At 33.8% G+C, this 23,538-nt stretch overlaps 1 protein-coding gene across 1 annotated transcript in view; it reads left to right on the plus strand.

Annotated features, from left to right (window-relative positions):
• The window catches only part of EPC2 (enhancer of polycomb homolog 2), a gene marked incomplete at both ends in the record, with an annotated part of 103,738 nt that extends 81,086 nt beyond the window's left edge, over nucleotides 1-22,652 (plus strand). The window contains 10 exons of the mRNA XM_084243458.1: nucleotides 790-938; nucleotides 1,670-1,802; nucleotides 3,932-4,123; nucleotides 8,621-8,710; nucleotides 10,168-10,313; nucleotides 10,418-10,761; nucleotides 18,330-18,466; nucleotides 20,197-20,356; nucleotides 21,287-21,620; nucleotides 22,580-22,652. Coding sequence (XP_084099584.1) covers nucleotides 790-938; nucleotides 1,670-1,802; nucleotides 3,932-4,123; nucleotides 8,621-8,710; nucleotides 10,168-10,313; nucleotides 10,418-10,761; nucleotides 18,330-18,466; nucleotides 20,197-20,356; nucleotides 21,287-21,620; nucleotides 22,580-22,652 — 1,758 coding nt within the window. The remainder of the gene's footprint in view (nucleotides 1-789; nucleotides 939-1,669; nucleotides 1,803-3,931; nucleotides 4,124-8,620; nucleotides 8,711-10,167; nucleotides 10,314-10,417; nucleotides 10,762-18,329; nucleotides 18,467-20,196; nucleotides 20,357-21,286; nucleotides 21,621-22,579) is intronic.
• Nucleotides 22,653-23,538: the final 886 nt, after the last annotated feature.

The following is a 23,538-nucleotide window of genomic DNA, read 5'->3' on the forward strand; positions in this document are numbered from 1 at the left end:
AAGTACACTGCTGAGGGGAGCAGCGGGCGGTAGAAGAGGTCTGCACGCCATGTGGGACCCTCGCCCAGCGGCCAGGTATCGAACCGGCGCTGCAGAGGTTGTGGGCAGCTTCGCAGCCCAGCGCTCAACCGCTGTGCCACCAGGGGAGGCCCGAAAGTGAAAACTTCTTAATCATACTCTAAGAATTAATTTTCACTGAATCTTTTTTCTACTCTGCAGTGAATGAAGTGCTATTATATTAAAGCATATAATAATATTCATTAAGTTGTTTTATATCTATCCACTTTCTAATTTCTGAATTTTGGGGGTGAAGAATTGCTTGTATTTATGAATGTTTATATAGTAGTGTTTTGAACTTCCCAGCACCCAATTTCAGAGCTGTATGCATAGATAGATTGGTTTTGGCTGGCTTTAGGCAACCTTATTTGATAGAACTATTTGTCATTGGAAAATACCTTTCCTACAGTATGAATGGACTAGATTTTGCAGTACATTGAGTTTTATTTCAGGCAGACTTTTAACAATTTGTTTACATTAGAATTATCCTTTCTATGTTATTCATTCTTTCCAGTAGCTATCAACATTTTTTCCTGACTATCAATTGAAAGATATTTGCTTGTATTTATATTTCCCAAGTTAAATCGGTTTCCTTAGTCAGCTGTTAAGGTTTTATTTAACATTTTGCTTTTATAGAATGAATTTGGGTTCAATAAGATTTTGTTGAATGAAATGGGAAAAGTGTATAATTGGATAGTTTATTCTTAAAAATTTTTTTTTTCCCCCCAATAGAATCGTAAGAATGATGAAGCCTCTTATGAAAAGATGTTGAAACTGAGACGAGAGTTTAGTAGAGCCATAACAATTTTGGAAATGATTAAGAGAAGAGAGAAAACAAAACGGGAATTATTGCACTTAACTTTAGAAGTTGTTGAAAAAAGGTAACATTGCTACTATTGTATAGTAGTAGCAGTTTTAGCCAAATAATGGGCAAAATATAATGAAATTACTTAATTTTTGCTAAGCTTTAAAACATTTAAAATGATACTCTAACAAAATAACTTTTTTTCCAGAGAATCATGTTTACTGGTTTCTTAAAAGTCAAATTAATTTACCAGTTTGAATTGCAAATTTTCAGTATTTTTATGTGTGCTATCGATCCTCTAAAGCACTTAATTTTTTTCAAAATTGATTTTTACTTAGGAAAGAACATAGATCGTTTTGTACAATTCTGTATATTAAATTTTCTATTAAACAATTTATGACAACGGACTGTTTAATTTTATATTCTCACTAGATAAAAAACATTTTTTTGTGTCAGTACATTTTGAAAATGTGTTATATAATCACTTTCCTGCATAATTAAGTAGACTTACAATAGAATTTTATGTGATCCTGAGTTATTCATTCTAAACATTTCCCAGTGCTTGAAAATATAAAATATATAAGGAATTCATCCTTTGTGTACTGTAGAGATTGTTTGGTTATTTGTGTTTTTTCACTAATTCTCAAATATGAGCTTCTTTATTCCTGTACATTTTCTCTCTTAAGAATGAACTGATTATTGGTTGTTTGATAAGTTATGGCTCAATTAAGGCATTATTGGTTTTTTTTTTTTGTTATTTATTTTTCAACTGTACAACATTTTCATATGTTTTATTACCTTTTCCAGATATCATTTGGGAGACTATGGTGGTGAGATCCTTAATGAAGTGAAAATCAATAGATCAGAAAAAGAGTTATATGCCACTCCAGCAACTCTTCATAATGGAAATCATCATAAAGTCCAAGAATGTAAAACTAAGGTGAATATCCTCTGGGAAGAAGCTTGTATGGTAATAATGATCAGGCAATCTATCGGTTTCTGTAGTTGTCACAGTATAATTTGGTTAAGAAAGAAATATTTAATTCTTACTTCGTTAGGACTTTTTACACGTATATTAATAACTTTAATTTTTATAGCAACCTTTTGAGATAGAGTTTACTTCTGTGTGATTTCTAGATTATATAGCCAATGAGTGGCAAATTCAAGGTTTTAAATCCAGATCTGACACCAAAGACCAGGTGCTTTGCACTATGCTGTCTGCTTCCCTACAAATAAGGGTATAAATGTTAGTTTTTATCACTGGCCTTAGCAAACCCTGCATTGGACTGGTAGTCATGAAATCTAAAATTAAATCTTTCTCCATCAAGACTATTGAACATTTTTTGTGTTGTCATCACTGCCAAAACAGCATTTATCAATCGCTTTTTACCTTGAGTGATTTGAAAAAGTCCTCTATCTCCTGGATCATAATTTCTTTCTAATAAAGGCTAGACTCAGTGATTATTTTAGACTAAAGAATTTTGTTTATTCAGTATTCATTTGGTACATTAAGTTGTTAAGATGTATAAAAATTGATAAAAACCGTTGAGGAGCTTAGATTTAAATAAGAAACAGATCGACTGAAGTATTTAGACGTAGAGCTTCACTGTTTATCAAGATTTTAAAAGTTATTTAGGTTGTTTGTGGGAAATTCATCTTTTGATGTATACAATCCTCATTTTTCATGGGTTCATTATTAAAGGTCAAGGAAAAATGTGGAGCAAGAAAACTTCTTTAACATATATCAATTCAAATTAAAGTTTTTCTTATTAATCACAGGCATAGCCACTGACCATATTACCCTTAAATCATCACTTGCCTCTGTAGCTAGAAAAGTTATTAATACAGTGAATGTCATTTTGTAAGTTATTTTTAAAAATCCATTTTATGTAAACCAATGGTTTTCCTAGGTATATAGCTCATAGGAATAGAATATGAAAATCTCAACACAAAAGTACTTACAGAATAAGCCTTCATTATATATTGATTCTAATTTTAGATCATCTCTAAGAAAAAAAACACAACCTATTTAAATCCTAATTTTAGAGATATGGTTCCGTTCATTATTGCTATATCCCAGTATAACTATATTTACTTTATCATACATCCCTCCTTAAATTAAAATATAGGTTGTTTCTAAGAAGTTTCGGTTTTCGTTCTGATGCCATAACTATATACCCATTGTATGAAAAGAGGTTTTATCTTATTAAAAAATTTGGTATTTAAGCAGCATTTTCATTTTATGTACCGTTTTTGATTCTAAATTAGTTTTAACAAAAATCTGGACTACATGGGGAAATGTGCAACTTCCTAAACATTTTTACACTTTTATTTTACTTCTACTTTGGTGCTTAGTATAGTCCTTTATAATCTTTTTAAAGTAGTTGATCCTTATTTATGAAAAGGAAAGACAGATAGAAACAGTGCTGCTCTGTTGAGGCAAGGGGTAGTGGGTAAGGTGGCTATGGGGGGGAAATCAGTTCAGTCAGTTTACCAGATGGCCTCTAAGTACTGCCACAGAACTCTGAGGTACTTGAGAACAGTTTGACTATTGTTCACTTGAAGCAGATTCTTCACTTTCTAAAAAGTGAAGTTTTTTTCAGGTAATGAGCTAACTCTGAAAAAAATTACCTGCCATGGACAGTTTTAAAAACTGGAAATAAGTGTAGAATTGTTAATGAATTCATAATCTAATTCAAGTAATTTTTTAAATAATTATTACTTTTCAACATTAGTACAGTGGATTGAAATGAAATTAACATTGAATTGAATACTTTTTAATTGCTAGATTGAATGATAGAGCAATTTTTAAAAAAATCACTAGCTTTTTAGTATAAATATTAATAACAGTATAAAAAGCAAATTTAAATACCGTAATTATTTTAACATAACTTGAAGAAAGTAAAACATTTTTCAGTTTATGATCACATAATTTTTGCATATTAAAAATAGTAAATAAAATCACTTCCTGAGTCAAAATGTTTGTTTTTCAAAGAGCAGTCTAGTTTTCATGATTTCTAAAATGATTTTTATTTCTTCCTTTTGGGGGGAAAATCGTCATGTAAACAGCACCCTCATCATTTGTCTTTGAAAGAAGAGGCTTCTGATGTGGTTCGTCAAAAGAAGAAGTACCCAAAGAAGCCTAAAGCAGAGGTTTTGATAACATCTCAGCAGCCCACTCCTGAGACATTGCCTGTGATCAATAAGAGTGACATTAAGCAATATGACTTTCACAGCTCAGATGAAGATGAATTTCCACAGGTGCTTATTTTAAAACTATTTTTAAAGACATTTCCTTCTAGTCTTTTATATTTACTTTAAAACATAATGACATTTTAGAGTTTTGATTTTTGCTTTCTTAATGTTATAGCATAAATATTTTCACTTTATCTAGACACTAAAATGGTATTTGCTGTCTGTTATTTTCCATCATTTGGGTATAATTCTTGTATGGAGCATTTAGATAGTTTTCACCTTTCCCTTTTATAAAAATAAGCATTTTTTTTTTTTATATTTAAAGTAGATTATTAGGGGGAAAAGTGTCATACCCAGTAAAAGAAGTAATTACTAACAACTTAAAGTATAATAAAGAATATACTCATTTCACCACCAATAAATACAGCACTTTGTTAAGGAGGAAACAAAAAGTGGGGTAATTTACATCATATTTGGCTAATCGTGGCTGTGGCACATCATTACAATAATAGAGATGTAATTATGGAGTAATAATTAGATATTATTGTGAAAATATCTTGACCACTGAATCTGGACTACCTGAATCCTCTCCTAAATCAAACACCTAGGGGCCTCCCTGGTGGCACAAGGGGTTAAGCACCTCACTATGAAGCAATGCGCAGCCTCTGCAGCGCAAGTTCAATCCCCGGCTGTCCAGGGAGCAACCCACATGGCGCAGCAGACCTTTCCTGACTCGCCCGCTGCTCCCCTCAGCAGTGTATTTCGGTCAGTCTGCCTGTTCTGTTCCCCACTCTGTCTCTGGTGGATCCTCTTACCGCCCCGCGCCCCCGCATCTCTGGCCTGTACCCCAGCTCTTGTATGCATAAAAAAATAAATCTTAAAAAAAAAAAAATTCTTCCAACAAATAGTATACAATACTTCAAAATAAAACAAAGTAATAGTTTATGAATTTTTATTTGACCCTGTTGAAAATTACATTATCTGATGTTTTGACCTTGGTGTTCTAGAATCAAAGTATAGTGATATGTCTGCATTATATGTTTCAAGTTCTTAGTCTTTGCCTGATTATTATATGTCCTCCTCTAAAGCATCAATTATTAAATATATGTGGCCTAATTAAGATGACAAAAAGCTAACCCACATAATTTTCCTTTTTTGGGGTAGTGTGCATGGACACATGGGGATGAAATGAGCAGGACTCCCTTCTCTTTAAAGCAAGCTAATGGGTAGGATTTGGATATCTGTAAAGATATGAAAAGATACTCTTGGCAAGGTGAATTATATAAAAAAATAAAATAGATTATTTTAAATGGGAATACTAAATCAAGGTTATCGGTATTTTGTGGAAAAAATACAAAAAATATTTTATGGCATTATTACAGAATTGTAAATATTTACCAACAATTCTCTTTTTATCATGTTCCATCAGCATTGTATTTTGCAGATTTCACTGTAAATTTTCCTAATTTGTTTGGCAATAACTATTTAATTCTGAAGATTTTGAACAATTGGTGTATATGTTTTAACTTGTGAAGATAGTTCATTGGTTTATATTGCAACAGTTTTATAGTTACATGTTTGCAGTGTAAAAATCTTAATTGTACATGGTATTGTTTTTAAAACAAAATTTTTATTTTGTGTATTAAGGTATCTGCTTAAAAATATACGTATTCTTTAGCACCTTACCTAGCAATACCTTCGTTTTTTTGTTTTTCATTTCTATATAGTAAAAGTAACCTGAAGAGAATACTGTGACAAGCTTTGTCATATTTTAACATTTTGGCTTACTGCTTTAAAAGAAAAAAATATTTTAAAAGCCAGCATCACAGATAGATTAGAAGGAAAACTGTTTATAAAACATTTATTGTTGTAACTATTTAAGTATAGCGTTTACATAAAATATGTCCCCTTTCACAAAAATATATTGTCTTTTTCCTGGTATCATTAATTTATTTGTTTCATCCCAGATAATATTTTAGCATTCATATGCATTTTAATTTATATGATTAAATTTCATGTTTAGTGTGCTCTTGAAAACACTAATGAAATTAGTTTTTGTCATAGGATCTTCCAGTTAGACTCAGACAAGGCTTTGAATAGCCACAGGATATTAGATAACCATTTTCCAAGAATGAGGAAAATAGTGTCCTAATGCTAGTTTTCCAGATAGAAAGTATAGGGAACAGCTCTAGGTAGAGAAGATTGTATATTAGAGGAAGTTGCTAGAAGTTTCCTGCTTCTAGAAGTTGTGTTGCTGGAACAGAGAACACAAAGAGAAGGAAGGGAGGGTAAACAAATGATGCCTACAGTGTTAGCCAGATGGCAAATGCCTCTATCTTCATTATACATACTAGGAAATTATTAAGCAGTTTTAAGTAAGATTATGGCATGGTTAGATACATGTATGCAGGCTAGCTTTATATTAGAGGTTCTAATGACAGTCTAAAAGGTTTGCTATACATTCCTGATCCTTTAAGAATGATGCCACAGGGTACTGGGACCTGTAGGAAATTTTCGTTATTGCTATAATCAGTCCATCCATCCTGATATTAGGACACACTCAGCCTACTGGTCCTGTGTGCATCTCATGCATTTAGAGATTGTCACTACTATTTATAAAGTTTTCTGTTTATTCATATTGTCACCGATATGACAATATGATAATTGCATTTTGAAACTTTTAGGTTTCCATGAGTTCGTATATCAAAGTCTTGTTAATTTTTGCAGTGGTAGCCCATGTTGCTAAGGAATAAGTAAGCATTTACTTACAGTTGGACATTATTCAGTGAGGCAGCTATTTACAATCTTTACAAAGTCAGGATTTTATTGCTAAAAGAATCATTAAAATAATCATATGCTTAAGGTAACAAACATTTTAACCAGACTTACCCAGCTAATTGCACGAGAGCAGAACTAAACCCTGTTTCTTCTTCTTCATGCTTCCGATTCTCTTAGTAGTAGCTCTGTCTTCCTCTGTTTCTGACTAAATCCTGTAATCTGTTTCTGGGGAATGGTGATTGGGAGGAAGGAGTGATATGCTTTATATAAAGAAATTCTGGGATTTTGTTTTGACACTTCTTTGTGTGTTGTAGAAGAGATAGACAATTTGCAGAGGAACCAAAGAGTAAAATTCACATTTGGGATTTCCTTTAAAATATCAGGTTTCAGGTTTGGGGCTTGTTTCCCCAGGAGAAAAATAAGCCCCAGGTTGCTGTTTCTGTGTCTCTTGCTGTAGGGTTGGTGGAGGTGTGTTGGAACCTCGAACAAATGCCTTTTTTCCCTGGATGACCCTTTTCGGTGTTAATTACCACAGTTTGGAAATAATTTAGAGAATATATTTTTCCTCTCAAATTAGGAAGGGGAGGGATTTGTGAGGTTCAAAATATGCAAGTAAATATGTTTGAGCCAACATTGTCAGAATAAGAAATGTGTTCCAAAATGAAATTGCCAGACAACCGAAACTTAAGTACCAAAACTTTTTTTTATTTTAACCATCATGGTTAGAAATTTATATAAACCATATTATTTCCCTACCGTATCAGAGTTTATTTGTGTATTATTTAATCTGTTATGACATATATAAAGTGTGCTGTAATGTATCAGCGCTGCCCTAGGGCCCACTCATTTTATAAAGGGATATTTGGCTTACTGTCACATGGTTCCAGGCAGAATGCTTTTTAGTATGTGACAGATTTTTCAAAGTGTTTGTGTACTCTTTGATATTAGGTGGTGGTGGGCTTGTCACTTCTCTCTGCAACCAGTTTGGTTACCATTAACATGTCTTTTGTGTTTTAATTTTCTACTTTTAAGTTTAGAAAGTAATTACAAAACTAAGGAAATAAGGGGCACTTTTGTGACTTTCTTGGAAAGAAGGGCTATTTATAAGTCGTTTTAAACTACTGGTTTCATGGCCTCCCCGGTGGCGCAGCGGTTGAGCTCTGGGTTGCGAAGCTGCCCGCAGCCTCTGCAGCGCTGGTTCGATCCCCGGGTGCTCCCCGGCCACCGGAGGTGGGTCCCACATGGCACGCAGACTTCTTCTGCTGCCTGCTGCTCCCCTCAGCAGTGTACTTTGGTCGTTCTGCCTGCTCTGCTCCCTACTTTGAGTCTGGTGAATTCTCTCACCCTCTCGCGCCTCTGACACTGTGCCCAGTGCTTGGAATGAATGAATGAATAAATATTAAAAAACAATAAACTACTGGTTTCATGGTTTATTATAGAAAGATAAAGTTTCTATGAAATATTTATAGCCACACACATTACTTCCAAAATATAAGTGAGATCTATAAAACAATACCACATCTTAAGTTTAAAGCCATTTACATGTTCAGAAGCAAGTAAGTCATTCTCTGTTAACTTACCTGCAGGAAACAAGCCACAAAAGATAACTGTTTAACTACAGAACATTTTTGCTAGTCTTCATATGTTTTGGGAAATTCACTGCATACTGTAGGTAACATGGGGGTGGTTTACTGTTTGTGATCAGATTCTGATTTTAGACCATAACAAAAATTTATTGACTTTTGATAATATCTAAATAGATTGATTCATACCTCTTTTTTCTAGGTACCATCCCCAGTATCAGAACCCGAAGAAGAAAATGATCCTGATGGTCCCTGTGCTTTCAGGAGGCGGGCAGGATGCCAGTATTACGCTGTAAGAAATTTATTTTTTGTGGTGTTTTTGTGAACTGGAATTAACAGGTAACTGATGTCAGGGTGACTTAGTCTTGATCTAAAAGTGAGAAGTCCATCACATTTTTTTATATCTCCATGCAGATACCAATAAAGATGCTCTAAAGTACTTGGTTCTTTCAAAGGGTATCAGAATCTTTGCTTGGAAATTGATAATTTCCCATATATTAGAAATCTAATTTCATTTTGGACTTTATGGATTCAGTAATCAATAAAATCACTATGTCATTGCTAGAGTTTGGTACTACCAAAATCCCTAGTTGAACTTTTGCTATTTCTGATTGTTTATTGGCATTTCCTATTAGGCAAGCCAGTCTTGTGAATACATACCCAGTAAGTATCAAATACAAAGGAATCATTTTTAAATTTCTCTCATGTTAATTTTAAAATTATTTATTTATGCATAGAAGAACTGGGGTATAGACCAGAAGCATGAGGGGTGAGAGGATTCACCAAAGGCAGAGTGGGGAGCAGAACAGATTGATCAAGTGAAATATACTACTAAGGGGAGCAGCTGGTGAGACAGGAGAGGTCTGCTGCGCTATGTGTGGGTTAGCTCCCTGGCTGGGGATCAAACTTAGGCCTCAGGGGTGAGGTGATAATGTGATAGCACTGAGACTTAACATGAGGCCCCCTCATGTTAATGTTTTATCTAATAATTATATTCATAACTTTTTGGCTCACTTAGAAATTGCTTTGTACTACTGTCAAATTTTGGTGCAGCATTTTATCAGGGAATGACTATCTACCCAATCTTCAGATTTTCAAAAAAGGTATAACTATAGAATAAAGAGGATAGATTTTTATATATGTCTTATAGAGATGATTTATCTTGCTGTATTGCCTTACAACACTTCCAACTTCTTCAAGAGGTGTGTGTATTTAATGTAAGACAGCTTGGGAGTTGCCTGCAAGTTACATTGGTTAGAAGAAGGAAGATAAAGTGGAAAAACACAGACAAGTAGAATGATAAAGGGAATGGAAAGACAATTGTACTGTACATTCTTAAAAGAGGATGTGTCAGCCTGACCCATGTATGCCTTTGAAGTATTATTTTTATTCCAAAAAAATTCACTTTTCATTTTATCTCAACAGGAAGCCTGTAAATTACTAACGACATCATCTTTACTTTTACCTAAATGTTAAAGACTATTATTCTTCAGTATAGCTTTCTTTTAACCCTAAATGTATTTATGTTTACAAACTAATTTCAGTTTGAGTTACTTTGGTGAGTGAACTTTTGATTCAATTTTATAAAACTTTTTACCTGGTTAATATCACTTAAACCCCAATTTTATAGTTTAATATCTAAATTATAATTGTTCTGCTGATACTGTACACTTCATTTTTATCATGCTTTAAGTTTTTTTCATTTCAGATTTACTCCATGAGTTTTAACTTTCTTTTCTTTCTTTGTAGCCTCGTTTGGACCAAGCTACCCATTCTTTTGAAAACTCAGAATTGGCAGATTTAGATAAGCTGAGATATAGGCATTGCCTTACAACACTCACAGTACCACGAAGATGTATAGGATTTGCAAGGAGACGGATTGGCAGAGGTGGAAGGTAAACTTTTATTTTGACTTGGGTTTTTGTTAAGTTAAAAGGAAAGGTATAGAGAAAATGTTGAGTTCTTCCAGGTAATAATTTGGTTTTATATTGCCTTTCAGGGTCATAATGGACCGAATAGCCACAGAACATGACCCGATCCTAAAACAGATAGATCCTGAAATGCTGAATGGTTTTTCAAGCTCTTCCCAAACCATAGACTTTTCTTCTAATTTCTCTCGGACCAATGCTTCCAGTAAACATTGTGAAAATAGACTGTCCCTTTCTGAAATATTAAGCAATATCAGATCATGTCGACTACAGTGTTTCCAGCCAAGGCTACTAAATTTACAGGACAGTGATAGTGAAGAATGTACCTCAAGAAAACCAGGGCAGACTGTGAACAATAAAAGAGTTTCTGCAGCATCTGTAGCTTTATTGAACACCAGCAAGAATGGCATATCAGGTAAGCTAGCACTATGTTAAAAGCATTTCCTGATAATCTTTTCTCCCTAATTGTCATTATCTACTAAGTAAACCCTCATGGTAAATTCTAAAGGCTTATTTTGTAATCCCACTAGGAAAGAAGCTCAATTTACTACGTTTTCTTTTTCCCAACCTGAGAAACTCAACCCTATTATTGTGATTCACATATTAACAGAAATGTCCTAACTGACAAAATGCTGACATATTTTCAATGTGTTTGGGTGTGTGGTGAATGTGTAGCAGAATGTGGAGGGTATTCTCTGTGGGCAGAATGGTTATAAGTTGCTGCCAGATAATCAGCACAATACTGTCTGCTTTTGTTAAAGAAATTTTTCGGTTTTGTGTGTCAACTTTGCTTAAATGTAAGCATTGCTTCTTGACAGCACTTTTGAAATCTATCTCTCTGAAAAATGAGTTTTTAAGAGGTTCCTTATGAATAGTTGTAATTTTTATGTAATAATACTATAATTGAGATTGGAAAAAAAATTTTTCATTAAGAGACATTGTGATCAATTCAGTATTTTTATTACCTGTATATTGTAAATAATTTACAGTATCAAGAGTATCTAAAATGCAATTTGATTTGTTTTCAGTAGTTTTCTTTATCATGTATACAAGTGTGTGTAATTTATAAATCTATCTTTATAATGTACACATTGCAAATAATGCATGGTGTCCAGAGACACAGCAAGGTGTGGCTTAACTTACTGACACTGTTGCTATCTTTACTTTCTGTAAAACGTGTATTTCTAAATTGTTTCCTGGATGGTGCATTTGTTGGTGAAATTATGTTAAACTTTTTTAAGTGATTTAAAATCATTTTAGCTTGAAATTTGGTCTCAGTAGTGTTCACTCTTTTAGTTACTGAACTGCTTATTTTTACATTTGACTTAGACATATCTGTTCAAAGGTTGTAATGGAAAATTGGATTGGTTTGAATGATTGGAAGTTGGCATATCATTTCTCCAAATTAGTTGGTTAATTTTCTCCTAGACAAACCTAGGTAAGGAATATGGCATCCCGTTATCTGTGAAGTTTACTGAGCTTTTGAAGCTGAAAGGAATAAAAACCTAATATGATTTGGCAGGATTCTTAGAAATCTAAAGATAGTAGGAAGTTGGTGAATATTAGGTCAAATCTTTCTTTCAACCAACTCCAAAATATTGTTCAGATTATTTTAAGTGAACTCAAATTATGAAACCAAAAATTATAAAGGTAATTTTTGCCAAAAGAGAGTTTAAAAAAATCTATGTAGATAATTTATAGTTACAATTGACCTTAGATTGAGCTTCTTCTCTGCCATATAAAAAAATGATTTTACTGTTTTCCTTTTCAAATATGGCCAGATATTTGCAGCTTTCTACTACACATTCCCAATAAATTCCAAATCTATATGACTTGACTCTTTCCAGAAAATATATAATATATGGTGCATATGTTATTGTATCATCAATATTCTGTATGTGTTGGTCCATAATATAGCTTAGTGTGACTTAAATAATACCATAATAATCATCCCTAGAATTATATGACACTACCATGCATAAAAATAAGCATGCATAAAAATAAGCATTTATGGTATTGTCTTGGGCATGTGTGCCTTTCTCAGCAAACTTAAATTACAAATGTATGATATTAATATAGACAATGCAATTTTTTAATTTTTGCTTTTCCCCTACTACTTGAACACTGTGTTGATTTGTGGACATTTTCCTGTCTTATGTTTTTTTAGTACTCTCAGGATAGTACCATTCATTTTGTCCCTTGAAAATTTCAAGGCTTAAGCACAAACTAAGTTACGTTAGAATCCATGTTTTTAAATTGAGTCTGTCAAATACATATTTATTTATTACTAAAGAATTTTGTTTGAAGTTTATTTCACTGCTGTGAAGCATAAGGTTTGTTTTTAACAAACTTTTGCTTCAAAATATTAGGCATGAGTATATAAATGTATGAGACACATCTTTTAACAGCATTTTTGTAAAAGCCATGGCAATTTCGTTATATTAATTACATAATTTTCTCAGATCTGGTTAGATAATTTTAAGTGGATTCTATTACAATTCAGTTAATATTGATAGAAATCCCTTTCTTTACCTGAAGGATGTAAGGATGTAGGAGTTTTTACAAAATTGTATTTAAATTTTGATGGACATATACAAAAGAATTCCATCATCATGTGTTTGGTTTCTTTTAATTTTTGTGTCTTTCTCACTTTGCCTTCTGTTTATTCTTAGTGGACTTGGTCATAGGAGCAGCAGGTGTGTCTTTAATAGTAACATTTTAACTGGCGAGAATATCACTGAACTATCAAAACTATGAATAGTGAATTTTCTGTTTCACATCTGGGAATCCCAGCATATAAAGGCAAATTTAATCTGAAATAGAAACCTATTATACTTGACAGTAATACTTTTTGTATCAGTTTCCTTAGTTCTTAAAAACTAGGACTTGCTTTAGTTCTTAAAAACTAGAACTAGAAGCAAAGATTTTCTTACTTTTATGTTGTTAATAACCCAGTTAATGTTTTTCAAGTCATAACCCTGTGTCCTAAATGTATTCAAATTTCTCTTTTCAATATCATGCTTAAATGAAAGCAGATTGAAATTAACCTAGGTATTAGAAGAACTAAAACTAAAGATTTCATTTTAAAGCAACGTGACTTAACACTTCAGTAAAATAAAGGTGTATGTATATTTTTTTAAAGATTTATTTATTTATGCATACAAGAACTGGGGTGTAGGCCAGAGCTGTGAGGGACGAGAGGATTCACCAGAAAGAGTGGGGAGCAGAACAAGCAGATGTACTCAAATACACTACTGAGGGGAGCAGCTGGCATGACAGGAAAAATCTGCTGCACCATGTGGGTAGCTCCCTGGATGGGGATCAAACTTGTTTCAGTGGCTGGTGATAGGTTGATAGCACTGTGTCTTTAACCCCAGCGCCACCAGGGAGGTCCCCCAAGCTATATTTTCTGAACAGAGAAATTCTTTACAATAGAATCAGAGAGAAAGAAAAGATAGATTGGGTTGAATGTGGCAAGTGAATAACCAAGAAAAATAATTTTGTAAGTAATTATTTAGGAAGTTATATGCAAAGCAGTGTGTTAAGTGTTTTAAATGTTGCAAGTTTTACAAGGCAATAATCCTTACCTTCAAGGAGTTTGCAGCACATGACAAATACTGCACACTTTATATAAATTATTGTACATTTTTAGTAATTTGAAAGTCCGGTATTTCATTAACTTCTTTTGAAATGATGTTCTTAAATCCAGACCCCAAGAAAATACATTTCACATCTAAAAGTAGCTTTGCTTGTTCAGATTTGAAGAACAGGATGAATTTACATTTAATTTTGGTTTTGACCAGTACATGGTTGCAAATTAACATTTTTTTCATTTCTTATTTGTCTTAGTAAATTGAAAAGATAGATACCAATAGCCTTTTTGACCAGCTTCAAATAACTTTACCAATGTCAGCATGTTGGACAGTTTTCCAAGAAAAATGCCTGACTTTAAATTTTTTCCAGCTTGTCTGCTTATTCTTTCTTAAACTGCCATAAAATGTTTGCATGCACAAATGTTTTAGGATAGATAAAATTATATTTTAATAACTAGTGGAAAATACTTAGAAGTATGGGAGGGTGTCATGTGGGGCAGGTGTTGGGTTGCTTCCAAAGATGAGAATGGGATTAGGACTTTAGGAATTGAAAGATTTTAGTTTGACTGCTAAGGGAAACAGTAAAATTTCATTTTTAACTACTTAGCTTGAGTGTCAGGCATCAAATGGATCTTTAGTCTGTTTTCTTTATCATATCTCTTTTTTTCCTTCTTGGCCCTCCCCATCACTCTCTCATCCCTCACATCGCCCCTTCTTTCCACTCTCCCTAGCCCCAGTATTGTAGTGTGTTTGTTAATCTGCCTTTAGCAGCTGTCATGAGCTTTTCATTATATGAGGGGTATAAACATGGACTGAAAGTGTCAGCTTTCAAGGTTTGCAAGATTTGTCCTCAGAATCACTCTTGTGGTTTATGTGGATTTACACCTGACTCCTCAGTATAACCACAAAGGCTTAAAATAGGATCTCCCCACCTCCAGTCAAAACAAAACAAAAATTTGCATGTGATTAGCATTGTTACTCTAAATTTTTTATACCAAAGGCCTCTTCTCGATAAAGAAATGCTAAATAATATATGCATTTTGATTTTTAGATGATCCTTACTATCACATTAGGGTTTATTCAGTAAACTATGAAAACTTGGTCTAAGCCAGTATTTACAAATTTCATGACTTTTTTTGGCTAAAGTGCTGAAAAATTACTAAATAATACCCCATAAAATTGTGTCTCTAGAACATCAGCTTACTTCAAAGCACAGAACATAGTAAAGTAAGAGGTAGATATCAAGAGTGGGTATAAATATACTGAGTTTGTGATAAGGAGGAAGAGGAAAAAAATGAATTTTAAAAACAACTATGTTACATTGTTAAAGTCAGGGTTTTTTAAAGATTGATTTATGCATGCAAGAACTGGAGTGTAGGCCAGAGGTGTGGGGGGCAGCTGAGAGGATTCACCAGAGACATAGTGGGGAGCAGAACAGGCAGATCCACTGAAACACTGCTGAGGAGAACTCCAGTGGGCAAGACCGGAGAGGTCTGCTGCACCATGTGCATTAGCTCCCTGGCCCTGGATCGAACTCAGGCTTTAGCTGGTGTTAACACTGAGACTTAACTCCTAGATCATCAGGGAGCCCCCAAAGTCAACCTAAATTTTAGAAAACTAGATAACACTGATCATTAATTTGAATAATCTGGATTAAGTCTTGGGATTTTGGTTTCCTTTTGGGTAAAAGGATAGTGTTCCTCAGCAGTTAATGGTCCCAACGAGACCAAGCAATAAATAGACATATCTTTAAAAAAAAAATGTAGTTTTATCTGTGTCCATTTTTAATGCATACATAAGTGATCTCTTCATAAAAGCAAGTATTTCTATTGCCAAAATACCTCTAGTTGGCAAAACTTTGTGAGCCAAAGACTACAAGCCAAAAGTAATTTTTTTATGAAAAGAATTATAATTGTGATTTAGATAAATAAATTTTATTTTATAAATTAGTAAGGTTTTGTTGACTTGTGTGGCATAAAAGATTTTGGAAAAATTCTTATTCTCATTTCTCTCTTAATTTTGAGTGCCACTGAAAGTATGTTCTCTTTATTTGGTTTATTCCTCAAATTTAGCCACTATGATTCTCACCCTTTCACCACAAGACAAACTTTATGTCTGAAAAAATGTAACACTGGATTTGAGAAAGAAGGCTATGCTAACACTAGATTCCAGGTCCCATTTCTTTTGAATTGGTACACTCATTGTACACATAGGACTTAAACAAACTTATTTGGGTTTAACTTAAAGGTTTTTTTCCTCCCTGCCTTTGTGTCTAATAAGTTATTTTTCATCTCTTTCCCAAGGTTTTCAAACAGCTGGAAATTCATGAATACTTCACATTTTCATTTGATTTTGAAGATAGTAAATTTAGAATTAAATTTTTTTTCATTTAAAAATAGAACACTTGGGCCTCCCCGGTGGCGCAGCGGTTGAGCGCTGGGTTCCGAAGCTGCCCGTAGCCTCTGCAGCGCCAGTTCAGTCCCCGGCTGCTCCCCGGCCACAGGAGGAGGGTCCCACATGGCGCGCAGACCTCTCCTGCCGCCCGCTGCTCCCCTTAGCAGTGTACTTCAGTCCTTCTGCTTGCTCTGCTCCCCGCTCTGGCTCTGGTGAATTCTCTCACCCTCCTGCGCTTCTGACTGTACCCTGTGCGTGTATAAATAAATAAATAAATCTTTAAAAATAAATAAATAAATAGATGAATAAAAATAGAACACTTGCAATGAATTTAGCATGTTCAAAGCATTTGATTTTGTTAATTCTGTAAGATAATAGTGTGCATTTCAAAAATACAGGTAATAACAAAATTTTAGAGTGAGCACTGTGATAGCCCCAGGTGTTTTAATCTTTTAAAATAAAATTTCTGTCATAGTCCAAAACAAGTTTAATGATAATGTTCCAGAACAGAAATGAAGGTATTTCTAACACTTTGCCAATCTCTGTGGGCTAAATCCCTCTTTTCAGAAAAGACTAACCCATGCATAATTTGCTGTGTGTCTAATTTACAATAAAATTTTTTTAACATTCTCATTTCCAAGCCTACTAAGTAGAAAACTTTGGGAGGAGTAAGTAATAAATACAATTTTTTAAAACATCGAAATTATAGTTTTTATCAGTGATTCTAAACTAATAGTGAAATCAGGGAAGAGATTCTAAGGGTGTATTCTCCAGTCTGAGCTCCTGTAGGTTGTATTGGTTAGGTTGTTCAGTTGCATGTAAAGATTGACTCATATTAGTTGGTATTTATGTGTATCTTTTCTTCCCAACCACCCTGCAGAACTCTATAGCATAGACCTTCTTACATTTTTCTCTCTGTATTCACTCTTAACTCTTAGTGAAGCATTCTGCATCAGAATAGAGTAAGGACTAGGGTCAAAATAAGGGGGGGGGGTGCAATTGTATGGGGAATACAACCAAAATGAAAATGCATACATTGTGCAAAAGTGAAAAATGATATAAGAATTATATAAAATTTAAAAAATAATAATAATTGTTGATTAAGTAAAATAGAAGACAGAAAGCAGTAAAGAAAAATGCAGCAAAACTACACTAGTATAGTGCATATAGTCATGTGATTTTATTGTTTCTGGATTAATAGTACTAGCTTCTATGAAAATAGCTTTCTATCTTCTAAGTCTGTTAACTGTTTAAATATCAGTGAATGAAAGTTTGTTTATATTTCTTTGAGAAAAATGTTGCCTATTGTGGTTTTTTCTTAATCTTTTAAGCAAATGTTTTAGATGTCTTGTTTTTATTTGAAATCTACTAATACAGTTGGCCACAGCATAACTGGATACATTATATCATCTGGACACTTCTACTCTATATTCTACCCCATATTTTTATAGGTAAAATTTAAGGTATCAGTTCTGTTGAGCTTAAACAGTAGTTTATGGTTCTGTTAGATGATTATCCTCTACTCTGATTTATAATTAGAGAAAAAAGTATTTTCACTTCACTTTCATAGGTGAAAACCAACAGTAGGAGTCATTTACAGCCTTGGAAATGATCCTGCTTTTTCATTGCATTATGAGTTATTATTTATATTAATAAGTCAGTGTTTCCTCATTGTATAGTCACCGCGATGTAGAGAATTATGAGTGATCTCAAAGATACTAAGTCTGAAAAAATGGTAGAATACTCACATTAGAATATTCACATTTACTTTATGTTGTACAGTAAAAAACTACATATAGAAACTTTGTGATATGAGGTCATAGATATTTTATAAGTCATTTTTGCAGAAAGATTTGTCATTTTTACTAATGGGTGTACATTGTAATTTATATTTGGTTTTCATCTTAATTGTGGAATAATCTTATGTTGTATTCTACTTGTATTATTAAAAATACTTTTAAATATACTTATTTTTGAAATTAATGTCCTTTACCAGTAACAGGGGGTATCACAGAAGAGCAATTTCAGACACATCAACAGCAGTTAGTTCAAATGCAAAGGCAGCAACTTGCTCAACTACAGCAGAAACAGCAATCTCAGCATTCCTCACAACAGACACATCCAAAAGCACAGGTAAAGCTTCTTTTAATCCATTATGTCCTTTCCTTTCTCTCAAAGTTGTGTAATTTTATTCCATTTTAGTCACATCACAAAAGATAAATTTGGTATTGCTACTCTTGATTTTGAGTCTCAAACCTAAGTGTGCTTAGTTAATTTACATAATTTAAAGGGACTGGTTTATATTTTCTGAGAAGAGCATTAGAGTCAAATACAGTTATGTATAATTTAAGAAAGAAGTGGCTACTTTTTTTTAAATAGTCTTGACAACTAATAGAAGTAATTATAACCATAAATCCTCCCCTCTTCTCCCCCCCTCCCCATTTTTTTTCCAAGGGTACCTTTCTGAATTCCACTTAAATGGTATTTAAGGGAATGTACTCCATGAGCTGAGAAATAATTCTCTTGAATTGTCCAATAAAGCTAAAGCACCATAACTGCTTGCCTCTTTGAATCTGATTTCCCTTCAGAAAAAGAATTGCCCCTAGATGAAGTTGTCCATAGGCACCATTAATTGAAAATACTAGGGATAAGAATAAAAATAACTCATACAGCTGTAATTGCCAGATGAAACCAGCCTGTCAGAGACCTGGTAAGAGCCCTGTAAAACTCATTTCAGCCTCTGGTCTCCAGAACGATACAAGAGCAAAATCTTGTTTTTGAGGCACTAAAAACAAAATACTGGTTCAGAAGTATATTTCAAATTTGAGTCATTTGAAAAAGATGAACTTGTGTTACAGGTCTTGAGTCTTGTTCCTTCTTAATTCTTAAAGTAATAATGAAGTTAACTCCACCTCAGTGATAGCTCTCAGTACATGATCTGCCTGTAGTAATTAGCACATTTTCAGAGGGTCCGAACACTGACTTTGGACATCCTTCATACAGCAACATGAAAATTACGGTGACTTAGGATGCATCAACATGCCTATAACATCCAGCTGGGTCTGGGTCTGGCCCACGTCCTCAGAATATTGGTCATTAGTTACAACTAACTAGTGTTATATACAGTCAAGAGGACAGCCATTAATGCTGATTTTGTTTCCTTTTTATGAGTCTCAGCTTACTACAAGTTTTGTGAACTCAGCTTACTACAAGTTTAGGACAGGCTTTTTTATATTTTATGTAAATGACTGTTGGTAATCTCTGTGATTTCATTTTGCCCATAGGAATCTAAATTATCAAGTGCTTTTTGTTTTTTTAGGATTTATTTATTTATGCATACAAGAACCGGGGTACAGGTCAGAGGTACAGGAGGTGAGAGGATTCACCAAAGAGAGAATAGGGAACAGAACAGGCAGACTGACTAAAATACACTGCTGAGGGGAACAGCGGGCAAGACAGGAGAGGTCTGCTGCATCATGTGGGTAGCTACTTGGCCGTTGGGGATCGAACTCATACTGCAGAGGCTGCGGATAGCTTCACAGTGCTATGCTTAACCCCTTGTGCCACCAGGGAGACCCTAGATTATCAAGTATTTTTAAAGACATTCATTAACACTTACTGGGAAAATTAATAGAATACTAAGGGTTTGGAGTTTTTTAATCTCTTCGTTCTATTTCAGAAATAAGCACATCTCAGTTTTTAATCACGTCCCTGCTTCATATTCCAAAAATAGTGCAAGGGTTCTTAATCTAAATACTTAAAACTGTTAAAGATTAAAAAGACAACGATCTCTTGGGTTTGGCCCATTCCTGAAAATGTTTATAAAATCACATCTACAAAATTAAGTTTAATTTATTTTATAGGGCTCAAGCACCTCTGACTGTATGTCTAAAACACTTGACTCAGCCAGTGCCCACTTTGCTGCATCTGCAGTGGTTAGTGCTCCTGTTCCAAGTCGAAGTGAAGTAACCAAGGAACAGAACACTGGCCACAACAGCATAAACGGTGTTGTCCAGCCTTCAGGTAACCTTTGGTTTCATGTGATACTTAGTAGTGCGAAGTTGTAGCTCACTGATACACAGTTTTGAATTTTAAATCCAGGTGGAAAATGTTCAAGAAGTCGATCAGAGCTCTTCAGAATTTCTATGAATAGATGGGGTAGAATAGCTGGATGTTTTCTGGAAGTCACCTGCAGCTTGCTCTCCCTCTTCCATAGTCACTGAATTACCCACCTTTGTAACTCTCCACCATGTCTAGTTTCATCCACATGCTGTCAGTTAGCTCACATTTTAAGAAACCCATTGAGCTGATCACTAGCCATCACCATTGAATTATTCATGCATTGCTCAAAAGGCAAAATATCCAGACTGGTCTGTCATTAAGTTTGAAATCCACTTTGTCTACCCACTCTTATGTACTCATAGGCTTACTTCTCTGATTCCTCCTGTTGAGACACAGATTGCTGTGAAATATTCTCTCAGCTTCTTACTATACTGAGTCCTTAAAGACTTGCTGTTCATGTCATTCTTCAACTACTACTGAGATCCTGGAATTTTCTACTTGCTTTTACATACACTATTGCTCCTTGACACCTCCTTGCAGCTATGTTCTTACAGCTGTAGATTCTAATGGAAGTCCAACTATTGTTTCTATCTGCCCTACACGTCCACAAAGAATCTCTTTCCTATTATGCAATTTCCTAATATGGAGGGGGGAGGATATTTTGCAAAAACCTTTGTGTAGGCCAATGAAAAAAGGGGTTTATGGAGTTATAGTAGGTTAGTCTGTTGTTCTTAATGTTCCAAAGCTCTTTTTGGAAAGTCTGTTATGGTGAAAGCTAATCTGGTATTTAATTAAAATTAAAATGTTTACATTTATGTTTATTAAACTCCTAAATTTTTAAGAGTTTAATATCTCATGACATGAATTAAATGATTTTTTTCCCTCCTTCAGGAACCTCTAAAACATTATACTCCACCAATATGGCTTTATCATCCAGCCCAGGGATTTCAGCTGTACAGCTTGTAAGGACAGTTGGCCACACTACTACAAACCACTTAATCCCAGCATTGTGCACAAGCAGTCCTCAAACACTTCCCATGAACAATTCCTGCCTGACAAATGCAGTGCACCTCAATAATGTCAGTGTTGTTTCTCCAGTCAATGTGCATATCAACACACGGACTTCAGCACCATCGCCAACAGCCTTAAAACTTGCCACAGTTGCTGCCAGTATGGACAGAGTGCCAAAGGTTACTCCCAGCAGTGCCATCAGCAGCATAGCAAGGTGTGTGTGTGTGTGTGTGTGTTCTAAGTATCATTCTGTCTCTTCTGGGTATTCTGTTGGAAGAGAAAGACTTTTTTGCTGCTCAAGCAATAGATGTCTGTTGATTGACTTGCTTTTTCATAGACACTGATTATCTGCTTCAAGTTCTATGACCTAGATTATTTGTTTAAGTCACTAGTAAGATAGCTAAACATTAACCATCAATTTTGAGAAAATAAGGGGAGAAGAAACTGCAAATTGGGAGCCATCAAACCAAAATTAATGCATCAGAGTCTATTTTTAAAATGTCATTTACTCTTATACTTTTTTGTAGTTTATATAGTCTGGAAGGGTAGAGTTAATACTTTTAAATTCTGTGTCAGATTTCAACTATCAAAACTTGTGTTTTCTTCAGCATCATATACAAATGGAAAGTAAATGATTCTATGTACATATCAAGATTAAGAATATTCTGGAATTAACTAAATCTATGATAATGTACTTCAGAGTGTTTTTATATTTCTTTGACCCTAATATAGGAGAACAATTAATCAGAAAAAAATTGATTTTCATAGGTTAATAACTATCACCATAAACCTGTAAAATTAAACTATTGTGGAAAGTAATTTAAGTAATACTGTACTTCTTATGATTGTTCTTCTGGTGCATTATATGCTCCATCTGTTGTAAAATAACTTGGATTATTTTATATATTTCATAAGTAATTTATTATTGGTTTATTCTTAAATATGTTGAGTTACTATCTTTCTTACATAACTAGTTATAATTAAGTGGGAATCAGTAGGATTTCTGAGATGAGAAAAAACTTTCCTCATTCCTATATATAAATTATAAAAGCTGGAAATGTTTTTGTGAGGTGTATGTTTAGTTATAGCTACCTAAAAAATAATATCTGTAAATACTAAATGATAACATATTCCAGAGAGTATTAATATTTATTTCACTCTGCCTTATTATAGAGAGAACCATGAACCAGAAAGATTGGGTTTAAATGGAATAGCAGAGACAACAGTAGCTATGGAAGTGACATAACCTAAAACGTGTGGCTTTGACCTGTGCTGATGGTGTGCAGTCATTCATATTCCAGCTGAATGCAAAAGGCGACTCTCTGTGGGTGGATCACAGAGCGTAACAATGGACCTAAATGGACTACAGTATATCAGATGTTAAATCGATATATGATGTATATTTTGTAAAATTGGGAAATCACTACCTTGTAAAATAGTTTATTTGTATCATCAATATTATTTCTGTTACTTGAATAGTAGATATTCATCATCATGCTTTTGCACTTGAATTTGCAACTGAATGGATTTTAAAAAATAATTCTTTAATGGGATCATGAGCATGAAATGGGATCCTGCATCACTTGTTTTAACTATTTATTTTGCCATGTTTACATTTTGTATCTTGTAAAAAATAAATCCAACTTTGTGTCTAAAAAGTTAAAGATTCATAGCTAGGAAATGAAATTCTTGTAATTTTTTTCTAAAGGAACTGTAAAGTTTTCACTTGGTTCATTTTGTTTCACAATTTGACTAGATGGACTTTTTGGTAAATACTTTAGTGGCATTTCACTGTCAAATATGAAGTTCAAGGCAAAATAGTATTTTCTATTACTGTGCAGGGGAAAGGGATGGATCGATACATGCAAATTTAATGTAGTAACTCACTTTTCCATATATTTTGAATGTATATTTCTATTTATAATACCAGTTTATAAAAAATAATTACACAGAAAAAATGGACTAGGAAAAATTATGCATCTAGCACATTTAAACTGTGCAGATAAGGAAATTTTTCAAGGATTGCATTTTATCAGAAGACTGCATATTTTAACTGGCTTTAAAACTGTAACACACCACATAAAGGATCTTTTACCAGGTATGTATTGCATTATATCATTGCAATAATTATT

This window comes from Talpa europaea (genome assembly GCF_964194135.1).
Source record: "Talpa europaea genome assembly, chromosome: 1".
NCBI classification, from domain to species: domain Eukaryota; kingdom Metazoa; phylum Chordata; class Mammalia; order Eulipotyphla; family Talpidae; genus Talpa; species Talpa europaea.